Source organism: Ruditapes philippinarum, unplaced genomic scaffold (genome assembly GCF_026571515.1).
Source record: "Ruditapes philippinarum isolate M1 unplaced genomic scaffold, ASM2657151v2 ctg2415_1_1_1_1, whole genome shotgun sequence".
Taxonomy (NCBI): Eukaryota; Metazoa; Mollusca; class Bivalvia; order Venerida; family Veneridae; genus Ruditapes; species Ruditapes philippinarum.
In genome coordinates, this window is record NW_026860512.1 from 66102 (window position 1) to 85526 (window position 19425).

The window sequence follows — 19425 nt, forward strand, 5'->3', positions numbered from 1 at the left end:
GAAGGATTAGGGGCGTGTAGGGAGTAGTTAGAGAAGTTGGAGGGAAGCAGACGTTGCGTTCAGAGGTGTGGTGCGGGCGCTCACGGCTAGTGGTAGTGAAAGTAGTTGCGTGAGGAGTGAGCGAGTTGTGAGTGTAAGTGGTTTTTGCTAAATGTATATTTTTGATAATGCAGACCTTACTTGTATAGTGAGGAGAATGTGAGAGGCGTGATGGATGTGGGGATTACATTGAGTGTCGGATGGTAGTTTGAACTGAGAAGCGAAGCAGAGGCGGATGCATGTGTGTGCAGTTGATGGAAAAGGTGGTAAGTGTGTAGGACAGTTTGAGAGTTCGCCGTGTAAGTGGATATGAGAGGCCGAGTTTGCGTTTGTGTGAGATGTGCAGTGTTGTGCGAGATCTGGTTAGCGTAGATATTACTTACGTGCTCCATTGTTTTGCTTGCCTTCTGAATTAACCTAAAATTTAAGAAACAAAAAACGTTTTTGTGGATGGAGTGTATCATTTTTATAGCAGAAGTTTACATTAAATTATTTAAAAATGTAATTTTCAAAATTTAATCTGCGTTCGGGTTACATGTGTACACGGATACTCTTCAAGAGAACGTCCAACAGTCACATGTTTGTTAATATTACCATTGTTGAAGCTATTAATTGTATCTAACGAATTGTCGGGTGTGGAGTGTGCGTAGAGAGGTGACGGCGGTGTGTTGCGGCGTGAGATTGTGTGGCGCGAGAGTGGAGATAGACTGCGTGCATCGTACGTGTGGCGAAATGCTCGATGACGTCAGTCATGATCCTCCATTTGTGGGTCTGTTCTTGCAACGATAAAGCTGAAAGGTTTCCTTTCCTTTCGATTTGCAAAATAACTACTTTATCAGAATGCCATCTTTTTTTAATATCCAGGGCTTTTTTTAATATACAGGGGAGACTAACTCATATCAAGCTTTAACTTCAACTAAGTAGGGTTATCTCCCTTATTCAAACGAACGTTTTTAAAATTGAAGAGTAGGTGGTCGAGTGTTTTGTGTGTGCAGTGTGTGGGGGGTATGGAGCGGTGTTGAGTGAGGGGGGTGGTGTGCGTTGAGGAATGGTGTTTTCGTGGGGGTAGCGAGAGTGATGAGCGATGGTGAGGTGATTATAGGAGAGTGTGGTGTGCGCGCGCGGTGGAAGGCTTAAGTGGTTGTGAGGGACCGGGGATGTGGCGAGTGTGGGATGCGCAGTGTAGAGAGAGTGTGTGGGGGTGAGGGCGGAATGAGTGAGAGCGGGTGTTGTGAGTGATGATGGAGTAGTGAGAGGTGATGTGTGTGTGTGTGCGATCATGTGAAAGAGGTAGCGTTGGATGTTAAATTTGTTAGAAGATCGAAGAATGTGTAGAGAGGAGAGGTATGTTCGGCAGACGCAAGAAGATACCCGAGATACCTAGTATTATGACGTAAGCGCGAGAGAGAGGCGAAGCAGGAAGAGAACGCGTGCGAGGGACTGAGCCAGGATGGATACTTTGATTGGATAAGCAACAGGCAAGACTTGAAAGATGTAAGAATGTATTAATATGTTCGACTTAGTGCTTTATGAAAATGATTTCTTCCAATCGTGGAGCTATGACTATGTCATAAGGAGGATGTGAACATTTAATTGAGAAGTAGAGAAGTAAAACTTGAGCATTCTTATTAATTTTGAGTTGTGGAAAGTTTAATTTCTTGTATAAAGTAAAGTTAATAAGTATTTTTTTGCTTCTTTGTAAAATAATAATTTTAGAGGGAAGTAAATTCTACAAAGTATTGCTATAATTATTGCTACAGTTAGCTCCCTTAAAGATCCTGTAACATAATTCTTTCATTGTTTTATTTCATAAATATGATGCTCAAATTACGATCTATCAATATTGTAAGCTTCAATAAAATGGTATTTAATAAAAGAGTATTACCAATGTGAATGATGTTCAGTGGTGAGAATAAAGGGGAGGTAATGTAGAGAGTGGTGGAGTTTTGTTGGCTACATAGTCAGTCAAGTTCCAGTAGAGAATGATGGCATGTACATGGAGCGGTGGAGTGTGTGTGATGGGCGAGAGGTGAGTGTTGCGATGAGATGAGTGGCGATAATGTGAGGGTGTGAGTGCGAAGAGAGTTGTTTGTAGGTGTGTGGGGGTAGTGTAGGTGGAAGTAGGCGTGAGTATGTGTTGTGTGTTGCGAGTGTGGTTGTGTGGCAGAGGAGGGTGTGCGCGGAGTTCGCCGATGTGCGTGGCGGCACGTCGGCTCGAGAGGCGAGTGGATCACGAGCGCGAGAGTGGGTGAGGCGTGATAGATCAGCGTTGGGTGGTGACGCTAACCAAGCGGCGTAAGGGTGGTGCCCTAAAGAGGAGCGTGGGCTCCGGAAGGAGCCTTCCTCTTTGGTGCGAGCCTTGTGTTCAAGGAGGCGAATGTGCCGGTAGGAGGAGTCGTGGCGGAGCGATCGCGGAGTGAGAGAGGTGGCTGCGTGGCGGGGTCTGCGAGCGGAGTGCGGCGAGGGCGTGGGGGGTGCGAGGAGGTGGAAGTCGCTGCGTCAGAGTGTAGCGTTCGCGAGTCGGTAATAGAGGCCGGACGTGTCTGGCTGAGTATGGGGAAGCCTGCGCCCAGTATAGAGGAGGTAGAAGAGAGAGCGCGTGAAGAAGGTCTGTCTCAGACAAAGAGTAGCAGCACGGGATGTAACAATATCATCACCAAAACATACAGGATCTTTAAGTTTTTAACAACAATCAAATTAATAAGAATTGTTGTCGCTTTTTGAGTATATACAACATTGAAGATTGATTCTTCATCAAAAATTGTGTGCGTGTGATTTGGATGGTATATTGATGCAATAGCACGCGATGATATGATAGATTAGTCTGTTTGAAGAAAGGCATTTTCAAACCATGTCAAGATACCAACCGCTAAACTGTGTTAGTGGAGTAAATGCATCGTCAGAGGTTATTTTTTAAAAGAAGAATGTGTTTTCGTTAGTTTCTGTCAAGTCATTAATATAACGGAGGGCTAGGAAGAATAATCACTTTTGTATAGTAGAATAAAAGATATTATAAATAGTAATGATAGGATGAATATAAAGAATAAAATATGAGGCGTGACACGTGTTGGACGACGAAGGGCGTAATAAAGAGCCTGCACGCCTCCAGACGAGCGAAACTATTTCAATAAACCAAACCTGAGAAAAATGTACTAAGATTTTAGGAAAAGTGTAAAGATTCAAAGTTCTAGTAATAATAAGTAGCTGGAACTATTTTAAGGGGGAAAGCGGCCTTATATTAAACAATATACCCTCACTGAAACTTATATATTGGGCAAGAAAGATGCAGAAGTTGACTTTGATTAGATATGCACCAATTTTATAAGCGTCGTTTATATCTCATAATGCAACATTGTTAAACATAACACATGTAGGATTGTGCAAAGGTACAGGGCACTAAGAAAAATATAAAGTAACTTGCACAGAAGCCATAACTCGAAACATGAATTGAAATCTTAATACCGTTTTACTTACTCTATAGCAAACTGTTATGACCATGTTACACATTTAAAACAATATCATGGACTATCAATTTTTTTAATTTCCATGATTAATAACTTTAAAAAATATGTAATTCGTCTATTATACGATGCATTTTATTCCCGAAGCAAACAACTCAAAACCTAAAATGCCAAGTTTTACATATGAAGTTATCACTTAAGACAAAAAAAATCATAAATCATAATGTAACCAATTTAAACAATTATAAGATACAAATACAATACAAATGTAACATATTATCTAACTGTAACTTGTACACGTGTCCAGTGGCTTTTGGGACAAGATTATTCAGGAAGAACAAGTTGAAGCGTTATCTTCGGAAGAAAAACCGACTTTTTTCTTTTTTCGATGAGAAGCTTGTGAATCCGGGAGACGTCAGACCATTTTACTTACTTTCCGCCTTCGACTTTCGAATAAAAGAAAACATACAACAGAAATAGAAGCGGCATGCACTTTAGTAACTTCAAGGGCCCATTGCAGGGACGTGGTAATTAATTCCTTGGCGATGGAACCACGACAGAGAAAGATTTTAAAAGATCAAAATGTATCATTTCAGTGGACATCAACAATAGGAGATAAGAAAATAAAATCAACTAGGACAATCACTTTAAAAAGTTTTGAAATGGACTAAATTGCTTGGTTTAAAAAGTTTATAAAGTTTAAAGTTGATATGATATTTGTTAACTTTGTTTCAGGGAAGGTGGAATATGTCAGATTTTGATTATTCCTATAACAATTATATTTATCTTTTATTCTTTTTTTAAAGTTTTTTATCTCTAAATTTCTTCTGTTTACAGTAAAATATTTCAGATTCACTTTAATACATGAATTTTCAAGTGTCAAATTGGTCCTCTTAAATTTTTGGTTATTCTATGTTAATATGATTATAATTATATGGTACGCTTTCTTGGTTTTTCTTATTTATTGAAGTAATTTATTAATTTTAAATAACCCCTACTTTCTCTGTGTTCTAGCATGAGGTTTTGTGAATTCATTTTAAGACTCTTATTGCTTGTGTTCACGGAAAAATGATAACTTTTACCTGTTAAAGGGCTAAGCCACTTCTACCTCTCTCATTAAATATTTATCTTCTCTTTTTATGTTAATGTTATCAATTTAAAAGCTTTTGTTGTCTTTGTACCAAGATTTTAAGTATTTCTTATAATAAAATAACATTTAATTTGGTATTAGCATGGCAAATAAAACAGGTTTAAACTTGAATACTAATGTAGCTGGTATCAAAAAGCTAAAACAGTATTTATATAGAGGTATTGGACTAAGCGAAACGGTTACATTATCACAGTCCTAATTATATCGTTTGATATCTTAAGATAATATCACATTCTTTATTCGATTGTTTGATATCTTTAGATGCCTCGGGTAACAGTATTTTCCTCGGGATGATATTCTTACTGTTACCCACAAACCCCTGTGTTATTTATATAATGTTAACTCATTTCTTCGCCTGCAATCTGTCCAGTTGAAGCTTTGTGCCTTGGGAATAAATGTAGAACTTTCTGTACACCATTATAAGATAAATAAGATAATGTAGAAGAGGTTTTTATGATATCATGTAACATAAACAAATATACACATATTATAAAGAATCCGCTGACTTTGTGCAGAAGGAAAGGGTGTTTTCTTCTGTAAATTATTATTCACCACATCTAATTAATTACCGGGAAATTGCAATGCCAAAATTGACAATAAAATTTGGCAATGCATCACGTTTTCAACAGAGTTTTATTCTCTACTTATATATACCCCCTATTAGTTCCCACACAACAATCATACAAAGACATAGACAGTACATTTTTCTAGATGTTTAATGAAGAAGCATACAATATACAATTGATTTAATGTTTTCACACAATACATGTACACCATGAACGACGAAAGTATATATTTGTCGATACATTTGTTATAGAACCATACAAAATACAATTGCTTTACAGTTTTCACATACTAACCATAGACTATGAAAGTAACGTTATAGTTCTTTTCTATGCATAAAATGCAGAGGAATATATTGATATTCAATTGTTTTACATTTTTCACACAACAATTATTCATGATAAAAATATATATCACATAAACAGCGGCGCGGGAGTGTAATAAAACCATCTAATAAAAACGATTTTACACTAGTGTAATAACACTTAGACGTGGCGTCATTTGCACTTTATAGGAACATAGCGTTAAAGCGCGCTAACATTGAAAAACTACTCATTTTAACAGTTTACTGTTCTTATTTTATAAATGTGATAAAAAGAATATTATATTCGTGTAGATTCAATACTAAATTTATTGAACTCGTTGAATAAAACAATATTATACTTGTCAGATGCTCGCATAATATGATTTTATTCAACTCGTTCAATAAATTTAGTATTAAACTACACTCATTTAATATCCTCGATGTATTTGAAAGCATTTAAAGTCGAAACCTACAATACAATATAGTTACAATTGTTTTACCTTTGTTACACAATACTTATTTATACATAATGAACGATGAAAGTATATATTTTTGACAGCACATTTGATGTAGAACCATACATATTACAATTCTTTTACAATTTTTACAAAACAACCATTCAATATAAAACTATATACATGTATTTGTCTAGGCGAATAACGTAGAACCATGCAATATACAATTGTTTTTACAATTCACACATACCAATCATAAAACTAGGAAAGTATACATTTTTCTTTGCGTTTAAGGTAGAACCATACAATATACCATTGTTTTACAATTTTCAAACAATATTCATAAATTATGAAAGTATTAATTTTCTATGCATTTAATGTAGAACCATACAAAAAACAATAAATATATGTTAAAATATGAGACATGGAATGGACTGGTGTATGATAATTCATTTTATGCATACCCTCCACACTGCTTATATAAGTAATTGAAAAGCTTTTTGTCAAATGTCTAAAGCCAATTAAGATATAGTATAAAATCTAAATGGATAAAGTACTAACTTTTTCTGCATTTCAGGTCTCCCTCATAGGGATACGACGCTTTGATCTGATATTACCCCCAACCGTTACCCTTGTATAATTCATTCTATAGAGGTATAATGAAATATATCTATAGTAGGGGCTGGAGGGAGGGGGGTAGCTTTAGGGGATACTATCAGATCAAAGCGTCTTATCCCTTTTTTCTTCTCTAGGCTACCTTACATCTTTTCTAACTTCCGACACTATCTTTATTATGGGTCGTAAGCTTAAAGACTACATGGACATGATTTTATTTATTCATTTATTTATTTATTTTTTTTTTTATTTTTTTTTTTTTTTTTTTTTTTTTTTTTTTTTTTTTTTTTTTACAATAGCTGTTTTGTTTATAAATGAAACGCATTAATTGTAGAATACAAAAACTTATGTTGACTATAAAATATGACAATGCCTCCAGCTTTTCATTGGACATAACATTGATTTAAACAAATTATAACAGGACAAGACATATGTTTTCCCTGCCAGATATTTCGAAAAACTACCTCATTCTTTCATGTTATACTTATGGCTTAATAAAGCCCAAATATCAATCTAAATACATGGTTGTTTCTTGTTTCTCCATACAAGCTTCAATTGAGTTTTTGGTGGTTGTTGCAGTTAATATAAATACATTTAAAAAACAAAAATGTTTGATTTAAAAAAAAAAAATATTTTTTTTAAATTCGTGCTGTAAAATTGTTATTTTCTGACAAAGGATAAAATATTTTCAAGTGATTATAATATTTCAACTGACTATATGATATCATTTAATTTTATGTCACATTGTTATATACGGTGACGTGGTTTAATGTTGATACGCGGTAATATGTTGTCAGTGCTTCTATAACAATATCATTGTCCTAAAGCAGACTTCAGTCATACATAAGACTTCTAAAAGTCATACCATTTCTCATACCAAAACAAACCCCAATAATTACAAAAATGTTCTTTTGAGTACGGTCATTAAATTCTCTTAATTTATGAACACTGCACCTGACTACTTATTACCTTCGTATCATCATTGATGACGTTCTCAATAAACCTACAAAATCAATCCCCTCATGATAGTGTCCAGCAATGGTGTCATTCTGATAAAGTCCATTTAGATTGATAAAGGTACCCATACTATACCACCAGGCTCCATGATGGCTCACAGCGCAGTTATCTATCTCCATATCAAGATCACGGTCGTACGTTGAAAATGGCATTTGATTATTATAATCAAATCCAGCTTCTGGATCTAGGAATAAAAAGACAGATTTAATCAGTTCTAGCACTGTCAATGTCACACTACGTCAAGACCAAATTTCATAATCAACAAGATACTATCCCCACAATCATACCAAACACCTCACATTCTGTTCATCACGGATATCATACAATTATTAACATACGTATTTACATTATGGCAAAGCAGGTCCAATATCAGGTCAATAGAACCACAAGTATTTGCCATTGAGCTTGTTGGATTTCTTAACCAGTCAGTGGGACGTTTTGCTGCATCACAGACCAAGTTTATTAGTCATCAACTGAATGAAGAGGAAAACTAACAAGCATATGACGCAGAACCTTAGATAAATCGCTCCGCAAAACAAGGATGCCATTTGGAGAATCCAAGGCTAAGGCCATGGACCGTTGCAATTGGCATGATGGGGTGCATGCCACAAATACATTGAAAGTATCCTAATATAATGTATAAACGAACACTCAAAGACGATCTCTAAACTGACTTTATATCAAACTTTGAAATTTTATATTTAGAGCAACATTAAAATATCAGACATGAATTGGTTCTGCTATAAATAAAATAGGAGTTGTTTATAATACTTTTTTGTTATTTTTATATGTCATCTTGCATTTTTTTAAAACATGTGTAATTTAAAGAAAATGTACACCAACGAAACGAATAAATTAGTAAAGAATAAGGGTTTTAAAACATGTAAGATAATTGTTACCTGACGAAAGTAGCGACAAATGTGAAATTATTTGTCAAAGACGTAGTGACATAAAATGTAAACAAGATATATTCTGACTTCAATACAAATATAAACCACTATGTCTGTAGTAATTGCCAAAACCAACAGATGAAACAGACGGTTCAGGTTATCAGCCAATGACTCGTATTTTGGAAACAAAAAAAAATAAAAAGCTTTTGAGACACAAAAATAGAAACATTTTCGATGCATAATTTGCCTTAAAAACTGTATATTCTTTATAACATCGCAAATCAAATAGTCGAAAACAATTCTGTTACAAGTCAAAATTTTTCTATGACAAATTAAATTTGTTTTTGCCTCATACTGTAACTGCTGTCAACCGTTTACTTTGTATTGGTTTTAAAGCTGATTTGCTTTCATTTAGCTAAATAAATAAAATATAAATGAACAAAATATAAAAAAGGAATAAGAGAAATGTTATATCAGCCTTAATATCTTACATAATAATTTAACATCTGTGCATGGCCCAATGTTTAGTGTATAGTTTGTTCCTTCTGTTAACTTAAAGTCTGGACAAGTTTCATGTCCTGTTACATTCCCACTACTTGTCATGTCAAGACGAATCTCTGTAGAACCTTGTTCAGCTAGTTCTTGTATATACTTTAAACCTGCGAATATATATGAAATGTTAATATCTAAAAATTTACCAAGATATTTGGTTGAATTCAGTCTTTAACACTTCATACTTCAAAATGACAAAATTATTACAATCATGATATCATTGTCTTTTATTTATAGACATTGACTCCTGCTCGGTTTTCTTAAGGATTAACCTTAAACAACTTATGTTAACAACTATACTGCTGATAAATATACTTCAACAACATATGTTTATAAAAATACTTCGACAACATGTGTTTATCAATAGACTTCAAAAACTTAATATGTTTATCAGTATACTTCAACATTTTATATAAGCAATTCATTACAGTCAACAAGAAATGTTCTAAGTGTATTCGTTAAACAACTATTTGTTTACAGTAAGCAAAATATTTGTTCCATCGTAACGAAACCCAGCTTTATGTTACGCTAGCAATAACTGCTAATGTTATATTGAATTGCGGTGATGTTGTAACTTCGGTGACTACGCAATAACTGTACTACATTTGTTTTAAAATGTCAATGCTACAAGGAATAAAATATTTTTCATACCTAGCCACAACTCTCCATCAACGTTCCCAAAGCCATTCTCATACTCTGCAAAGTTGCGATAAAAGTCAACTGACCCGTCCATTCGCCTATGAATTATCTACAAGAAATGGAAACATGTTGAGCGCTTACGAATTATGTATATAATTATTACTTGAAATTACATTAAGTGTTTGTCTGTTTATAGTCAGTTTTGTATAGCTAAGGGTTATAAACAACTCAAAATTTGTTAACCTTTTGACATTGCATATTTCAGTCCTATTATCATCATATCAAAATCATATTTCCGCTAAGGATACACCTGTACAAAGACCTCATAATCGTGTACTTAAGTTATCAATTTGTCATGAAGAACTTGCACGATAAGCACGTTGAAAAACATACCCATGGGAATTTGGTGTTTTATGGACTTCACGGACAGACGGGCTAGGGTTTGGAGAAGTCCAAATGAACGCTTAGCTCCGGTATGCGTTGCAAAACACGACCGTTTTTCCAGGGGTTCAGTCATGGTGTGAGCGGGAATAAGCGCTCAGGGGAAAACGGACGTACACATCATTGAAAACGGTACATTGACCGTAAGGTACATCAATGAAATCTTAGACGTCCATCTACGCACGTACGTCAGCGCTGTCGGCCATGATTCCATTCTTATGGATGACAACGCCTGTGCACACAGAGCCCACATCACAAACCGATATCTTGAGTAGGCAACTGTAGTCTGCATGGATTGGCGAGCGAGGTCCCCGGATTTAAATCCAATTGAGCATAATTGGGATATGCTGCAGAAAGCCATTTCTTTACGCCACGTGAAACTTTCAACAGTACAGGAGCTAAGATATGCAATCAAAGAGGAAAGGGCCCAGATTCCTCATCACAAGGTCCGCAGGCTCATCAGCAGCATGCGGCGGCGATGCAAGGCCGTAATTTATTCCTGCGGACACCATACTCGGTATTAAACACTATAAGCCAACCATTTCCTGATTTGCAACATTTTTTTATTCCTCTATGTGATCTCCAAAATGTTGAATTTCGTCCAGCACACTCTTTCCGCAACAGGCACGTGTCAAGGAACACTTCCATTGTCATTATTTTCATAAAAATCAATTCCTAACTAATCATATTTTATTCCTTTTAATCAATTGTCACATTTATTACAAAAACATTAAAGTAACGCACTGTAAAAAAGTAATTCTTAGCAAATTTTGAGTAGTATATTTCACTTCAAATGCAAAGATGGACAAAAGTCCTTAATTTTCTGTTAGGAACAGACCTTTTGTACTTCTATTCTATTCTAAAACAATTAACTCATTGACTTGGTCAATACGTGGTTGTACATTTTATAACATGCTTTTCTGTAGATACTGAAATCATTTCACAGTAAAATAATAAGATATAATTTACCAAGCAGCCAGACTGTAATTGAATGCGGATGAAAGGAATGCATCATAATTATGTGGAAATTTCGTTATTTCTAACACGACTCGCATTTTTCCCTATTATAGAAAAACCGAAAGTGTGTGTTATCAAGCAATAAAATCACTGTTAACGTTCTATATTTCGATATGTGACGTAATCATTATACCTGAAACGTAACCATTTAAAATCCGACGCGCTGAAAATAGGTACGGAAACAAATCAGGCGCAACTTTGCTTAATATTAGGTACGACAGCATTTATTTATTGATGTCGTGTTAGAATCGAAATAATACATCCGAATCTGTTATTTTATCGCTTGATAACATCATTTTTGTCGTTTGGATGCGCATCATTATATCCTTATTATATAATTCCTCGCATCCGAACACCTATTTAAACAGTGATGTTATTGAGCCATAAAATTACTGTTTGGGTTATATTATTTCTTAATTATACGAGTATTAAAACCAACAAATAAACTCTGTGTAATTTTACAGAGAAAGTATGCCTGAAAATTGGAATAAAATGCAAGTTGATATTGACGTCTATTTGGCTGTATTTGACTGGTTATTCGTACTGAACAAACAAGCACATCATGAGTTAAATGGATGTTATCATGTGAGTCTGTGAATCAGGGAAGAACAGTTTGCTAATCAAACATTCGAATAAAACAAATCTACCTACCGTCCAACCACCGCCATCGGTTTCCATGTCACAATTCACTGTCAGAATTGTACCAGATATCCAAAGTTCTATCTCATATTGTCCACTTTCCGCCTCAGGAAACTTATCAAGGACATCTTTACAATCAATTGGTACTAGGCAAAGATCAAAACAGTATTTGCAACAAGAATGAATGATTAACGAAAGTGTTTTCAATTACAATAATTTCATAAATTGTTTAAATAAAAATAACAAAAGTGACGTTTATCGATTATATATATTTGTCATAATGTCTATACCTGGTTGGTTAATCTTACCATACCTAAGATCTTTTATGACGTAATAAGACAGTTCTTGTAATATCGATGTCAGTACAAAGATCAAGTTGCTTTTATCCAGGCAGGTAATGTAACAGTGAAATCATTCTTATTTTCTATGACAAGTATTGCGACATTGCCATTTTTTTCTATAACCATGTTCCTTTCACTCTATCAAACTTTTGAGTAAATGTGAAATGCATGATTCAAAGTTGCTTCCAAACTTTACATGTAAGTTATAAACAAATTGGAAAGTAGAGTTATGGAGTAGGCAAAAATAAGATATTTTGCTTAAAATTGAACAAATGAAGATAATTGTAATTAAAGGCATAGTATGCCTCAGAAATCAATATATTTTTCCTGCTTAAAAAAGGACAAAACATAATTTTATAATGTTTTAGTGATAGTTTTACAGAATTTTAGATGCCTGTTATCTGGAGAAAGCAACGATAAATGTGAAATGATTTTTCATAAAAGTAGCTAAATGTAAACAAATTATAATTTGACTTCCATAAAGAATAATTATTCATTTTAACTATACTTTTTGCAGATGAAAATGATGGTTCAAGAAATTGGCAAATGGGTAATATTTTGATACTATTAAAGAATTTAATGTACCCAAAAATTAAAGAGCTTTTTAGAGCATTTCTGAGGCATGTTGGTCCTTTAAAGATCTTCTTAAACTCACCTCCCAATAAAAGACTATCATTTCATTTTGAAACGATTATAACAACAATGTCAGTAGAAATCATGCTAAAATGAGCCAATAAAGGGGGAAAAAGTTATCATCTAATAATGTTATTTTTTTATAATAATTATAATATTGTAAAAAATAATATACCTTTTGTAAGATCCTGTATTAATTCTAAAGTAATCATAGCGGCAATGTGTCTGTTTTTCATTATCAACAATTGGGGAAAACAAAAGCAATAGATTTATTTAAAGATTATTTAACTTTCTAAAAGACATCATCCAATATATCCTCGTTTTTCTGTTTATATATAAGAACATTTAGATAATATTTATTTACTTGCATAAGCATTTTAAGTGCCAAAGAAAATGTTTTGAAAGACGATATCGCCAGTATGGTAACTTTTATTCTACCATCATGACAAATTTGAATGACGTATTAAGTCAAGAAAAGAACAACAATATTTAAATACGTTACATTTTATTTCTGTCGTACACGTTGCAGTCTGCCATTGTCCTGAAGCCTCACATTTCACCTCTTGTTGACTAGGACCAAATCCTTCGTCACATTTTACTTGAGCTACGTCGAGGAACTTGTTTTCGTCAGGAGTAATAATCTGTATTTTACCATTTTCAATTTTCTGATTTAAAGCACAGGCTGGAAATAACAATAATAACAAAAATAATAATGATAATAATAATAATAATAATAAATAATAATAATAATAATAATAATAATTATAAGGTATTGTCTAACCAGTAGTTTATACTTTACAAAAAAAGGCCAATTTCTAAATGATATATTTTGATTTTTATTGCGCAAATCGTGATCAAGTATTCTATTTTATATCAATGTGAACATAATGTTTTTTTTTGCTGGCAAATGTCCTACATGTAAAATACGTTTTATTGTCCTATTATTTTGTTTATTGCTTCGTTTTGTTAATTTTATATGTTATTGTTATACTGAAAATCGTTACAATCCTTTTCGTTCAAATCAGGCTAAGAAAAGCAAAAAAATACGATTTTTAGTTAATTTCTGATTATTATTGACAACTTTTATTTGTATGTCTTTATGTTGTAAGTGCTCCAGATGATCTACATAAGAAATTGAAATTTTATTTTGTTCGTATTTATATTTTAGGAAATCAGTAAAAGTCATTCAATACGCAAAAGTTTGAGAAGGGTGGATTTAAGAAGTGTCCTCTATCTACTATAGAGCATCCTTTTGCACATGTCTTCCAGGACAATACTTATTAGAACATGGCATCTATCAAACAAACATGTTTGCGTAAATATTTCTTGAATAATAATACAACATTTAATTCAATAACAAATAAAAGTGTAAAAATAAAAGTTTATATATACTTATGTCTTTGCACACATGTGAAGCAACATTTTGGTAACATCTTTGGTTCGCTTTACACGGCCTTGAGCCACAACTTCCAACCATTGACTATAAATAGAAGAAAAATATAAGTAACACTCATTCATTCTTTTGTTGAAGTACAAGAACTATTAAAATGTGAATTTTCTGAATATATCACAATAAGGTAAACTCTACCTATGATTTTATACTATTGGCAATGAGTGAAAGAGAACTTCTGAGATTATTCCTCGAAACAGTATCTTCAAAAATATGTTAGACATGAAAATATCATTATCATGAAAAATATTCATTTGTGACTTTCAAATGTAAGAAAGTTATAAAAGATGTGTCATTTCCGTTTCCAAACGTTGTACATATCGTAACTATAAATAAATTTAGATACTTACGTTAGGCCATTCGCTGATATCAGAAAATATAGAGCCTCGTTTTGTTTCAAACTCCAATGGATCAACGGACGACAGGTCAACATCGTTTAATTTACAAGTGTTCTCGTTTCTGTCAAAGTCGAGAGATTTACAGACGGACAATGCCATACAGGTTCGCGCACAGTCTTGATGGTTTTTATCATTAACTTCTAGCACAGAGTGACCGATCAAGACTTTGTTGATATTTTCCTTGCTTATTTCAAATAAATTGCATTTGTTTGAGTAAACTGTTCCGAATAAAACAGCGTTGATTATTATAATCCCAGCAGCCAAAGCCATTGTATTAAAATTAAAATAATTCTTATTATAAGCCAACAGATATATAAAATGAAGCGGCAACCGTATCTTAAAACACAGAAAAGTCCCTTCTGTATGGTATATTAAATATGCACTATATATACGAGTAAGGCAGTCTCATATAAAATGTACAACACACGCCCTTGTTATTGATCTTTGGTGTATCGTCCAATCTAATACTAGTACTACATAATTCATCAAATACATAATAACTAAGTTTGGTCCAGAACGTTTGCAAACTAACTTATCTTGATGTATTGATATTTGGCTGTAAATCAAACCTAAAGATCGATGAAACGAAGTAGCAAAACACCCATATGTTTATGGCAAACGGTCATCATTTTTCAAACAATGTAAACTCCCTGTTGATATTATTATAAGTAACATTATAAAATATCATGACCTCTCCAAACGAAGAATGACCCCCATGGTAGCCAGTATGTACATCAACGAGATGACAATAAAGATTTGTTTTGGTTTAAACATGTTATTTCTGCTCTATTGCGAACAAATTCTTGTTAGTTCATTTATATGGCAAAGTATTATTTTTAAAATTCGTTGGAAAATAGAAAAAATAAAAAGAAAATGGGAAATGACATGGACAGCATTTAGTAACTCATTTATCTCCCCAAGAACACTTTCAAAATGTATTACATTCAGGTACGAGGGATGATCAAAAATTAACCGGACTTTGTAAATGATTCTTAACCTGTTAAATGAATTTACATAACAATACACGGAAAATAAATCGGAATCTATCCCCTAAATGATACAAAAAATATCAACAAGAAATATTAACAAAGAAAAAAGATATGTTATTATTGGCATGCACATGTAAAGCAATGCGGCGCACGGTATAACTTTAAAATTGACGTTAACGACGTCACAAGCGTATTGTCCTTAACAGAGCAGATTTTTACTCATTCACGGAGTAGGCCAATATGTGGTACAGTCATGTTATTGATGCTGCGGATCCCCTGCCTATATATATTTCTGTACAAGTGGGTATCATATTGTATTGTAATATAATGAATGGTGATAAGGAGCTCCTGTAATGACGCAAACTTTCGTTATTTCCTTCTGTAACTTGATTGTTGAAAAAATCGCACATGCAATTAACTATATTATGTATTACAAATAATGTAAAGTAATGTTGCTGAATGATAATGTATCATACATACGAAAAAATAACAGAATAATACAACTATGATCAAAATTGTCATTATTTGAAAATAAATTAAACGCATAGCCAATTTGAACAGTGGCTGTTAAATTGATGACACAATTTCTCCATAAGACTACTGCGTAAAATAAGAAAATAATTGATACAATTGTAAACCAAGAATACAATACATGTAATTAATGTATTAACTATTATCATTTTAAGATCCTCAGAGTTGACTGCACCGTCCCGTAGTTACTGTCGAACATCGTTGACAATGTCCGCAGTCAATCAACCGTCATTTTTTAACGTCCTGGCGATTGACGTCACCAACGTCCTTGAAAATATCTTTTTTCTGTCTCTCCCTTACTTGTTTCTATTTCTCTATTATCCTTTCTTAATCTTTTAAGCTAATCAAAAAATATGCTGTGGCTTTCTGGAACTTTTCCCTTGATAGCCATAATCTTTTTCTACGTTTTAAACAGTTTCTCGTCTTACATTTGACAAATGTTTCCTATTGATCGATTTTCGAGACATTCCGACGACATAGTTTTAACGCGAGTATTTCATTAACATGTGACGTTTGAATTGTGATTGTAAATATAAATATGGCTTAAATGAAGTCATTTTTACTGACAACGTCAAAGATATGGTACATGACGTTTTGGCGTATTTTGAAATCTAAATGTGCCATATTGTAAAATACACGCAGCATAAAGCGCCTCATGTCAAGACGAATTTACGCACTGCGCCGGGTGTGCGTTACCATGGTTTTTGAATTCGCTGTAACGGACAAGCTACTTGCGATATCAGGTTAGATATAGCATCAGTTTACAGGTATTGTTTTCCGATTAAGTGTGATATATAACAATAAGTGATAGGATGAAAATTCTTCAATTGCCAGTCACAGTCCGGTTTATTTTTGATCATCCCTCGTATATGTGCTCAGGCCTGTACGTCTGCATTTCTGTCCATCCATCCGTCGGCATTAAGCTTTTACAGATCAAATTGCTAGCGTGTTTCAATAAATTTCACAGGAGTGATCAGTGCCATACATGGTTGTGCATATCGCCAGCATACTTTCCTCTTCGCTGCCCGAAATTGCCATCAAAGCGATTTATAGAAAAAATAGTGTCCGACTTTCACAGATCAAACAATATTGACAGGATTTTGCCAAAACTTCACAGGAATTATCAGTTATATCCCTAATTGTGCATTTCGCCATCGCTGCACGAAATGTCCACCAGAGATCAAACTACAGCGGGGTTACGACCAAGTATCACAAGAATGATCATTGCTTTACCTAGTTGTGGAAGACATATGTTTCTGTAACAAAACTCTCATCTAATTTAAATATATAATAATCATATACATGTTCATATTTCTGTCTTAAATTCAACTCGAAATTTGGGTTTCAAAAATTTAGATTTTTTTTCTCGGAGCTGGCTCGAAATTCAACTCTAGCTCGAAATTTAGGTTTAACAAATTTTGAATTTTGATCCTAGAGCTTGCTCGAAATTTCTTTCCAGCTCGAAATTCGGCTTTAGAAAATTTTGAATTTCGATCTTCGAACTGATTCGATATTCAGTTTCATCTTGAAATTTGGTTTTTTAAAAAAAAATGAATTTCGGTCTTCGAGGTGGCTCGAAATTCCTCTCCAGCTAGAAATTCGCTTTTTTTTTCAAATTTTGTATTTCGATCTTCGAGCTGGTTAGATCGAAATTCAATTTCAGCTGGAATTTCGGGTTTTGAGAATTTTGAATTTCGATCTAAGAGCTTGCTCGAAATACCTTTCCAGCTTGATTTGGCTTTTGAAAATTTTGAATTTCGATCTCCAAACTTGATCGAAATTCAGTTTCATCTTGAAATTTTGTTTTTAAAAAACTTGAATTTCGGTCTTCGAGGTGGCCCGAGATTCCTCTTCAGCTTAGAAATTCGGCTTCTTTTTAAATTTTGTATTTCGGTCTTCGAGCTGGTTAGAACGAAACATAATTCCCGCTGGAAATTCGGGTTTTGATACTTTTGAATTTCAATCTTCGAGCTGGCTCGAAATTTAACTCCAGTTCGAAATCTGCGGTTAAAAATTTTGAATATCGATCTTTGAGCTGCCTGGAAATTCAAATCCAGCTCGAAATTCGACTTTTTTCAAATTTTGATTTTCCGATTTTCGTGCTGACTCGAAATGAAACTCCAGCTCAAAATTCGGCTCTGGAAACTTTGATTTTCGATCTTTGAGCTGGCTCGTAATTCAACTCCAGCTCGAAATTCGCGTTTTGAAAATTTTGAATTTGGTTATTCGAGCTTGCTTGAAATTTATCTCCAGCTCGAAATTCATCTTTTATTTACCTTTGAATGTCGATCTTCTAGCTAGCTCGCGTTCAAAGACCTGATAAACACATTTTTGATATTTATAACAATTAATTGTCCTTATTAAAAATTTGTATATGGAATTTATATTACAATTTTCCATAGAGGATTTGCATCTGAGCTCGAGAACCGTTAGTGTTGAATTCCTAAAGCACTGTCCCATTGGTTACACAAGAGAATTATTCATTGATTATTCATTTTGTTGATAGCTTTAGTGTCTTTTGAGTATTGCATTTTCCAAAATATAAATTATTTATATATAATTAAAACTGTTAATCATTTTAAATGTCATACTTTTAATTGGTGCTTTGATAGCCTATAAAATAAAATTGATCAGAAAATTGTTTGGAAACCGTCGGGTATTTATTATTCTAGTGTCTTCATGGGAAGGGCCCACGATAATTTTGTTAGAACTTTTCGCCCAACTCTTTTGTATGTACACTTGATTATATCTGTAAAATTATGAAATTGTATATTGAGTGTATATTTATACAATAAAATATTCTTAAACCTTAAACGTGTCTACATAAAAAAAGTAACATGTCATTCAATGGTAGGATACTACGTTATTGCGCACCTGCTGAATGCTCCCACTCGGACCATTTTTTTGTATAAATTCCCTCGACTCGAAGGTAAAATACTATTTTATTATAAGAAAATGTGAGAGTATCAAAAAATCATGCAGCGCACCAAAGAATGGCTATAGTACTTGAGATCATTGTAAAAAAACGTTTATAGATTTATTGTCTGGCTAAGGCCTGAAAACGGGATAAGTGTTTTTCTCTGAATGCTCCCACTCGAGCTTTTCCCTAAACATATAAGAAATAAGCTTGAACAACTTCTTGATTATTAACGAACCGGAACATAAACCGAGTCATGTTTATCCAGTATTCTAGATTGGTTTCAAATATTTGTATTCAAGTCAGTTTTTCTTAATTCTTTTTATAAAAAATGGAAAATGCTCCCACTCGGATTCGATTTCACTCGGACCTAAATAAATGGG

General features: G+C 33.7%; 1 protein-coding gene across 1 annotated transcript; it reads right to left on the reverse strand.

Annotated features, from left to right (window-relative positions):
• Window positions 1-6948: 6948 nt before the first annotated feature.
• LOC132760424 (ficolin-1-B-like) lies at window positions 6949-9830 on the reverse strand. The gene is made up of 3 exons (XM_060752403.1): window positions 9699-9830; window positions 8987-9154; window positions 6949-7789 (listed from the first exon to the last, which is right to left on the reverse strand). Exons 1-3 carry the CDS (start codon window positions 9778-9780, stop codon window positions 7554-7556), a joined length of 486 nt encoding a protein of 161 aa, XP_060608386.1. The 5' UTR covers window positions 9781-9830; the 3' UTR covers window positions 6949-7553.
• Window positions 9831-19425: the final 9595 nt, after the last annotated feature.

Bases quoted from the DNA above. Each gene is read 5' to 3' on its own strand.
- LOC132760424 (XM_060752403.1), bottom strand. From the start codon at position 9,780: ATGGACGGGTCAGTTGACTTTTATCGCAACTTTGCAGAGTATGAGAAT. The intron at 9,155-9,698 runs GTATGAAAAATA...ATATATTCGCAG, and splicing joins TGATGGAGAGTTGTGGCTAG to GTTTAAAGTATATACAAGAA. The intron at 7,790-8,986 runs GTAAGATATTAA...TTTTATTCCTAG, and splicing joins CACAGATGTTAAATTATTAT to ATCCAGAAGCTGGATTTGAT.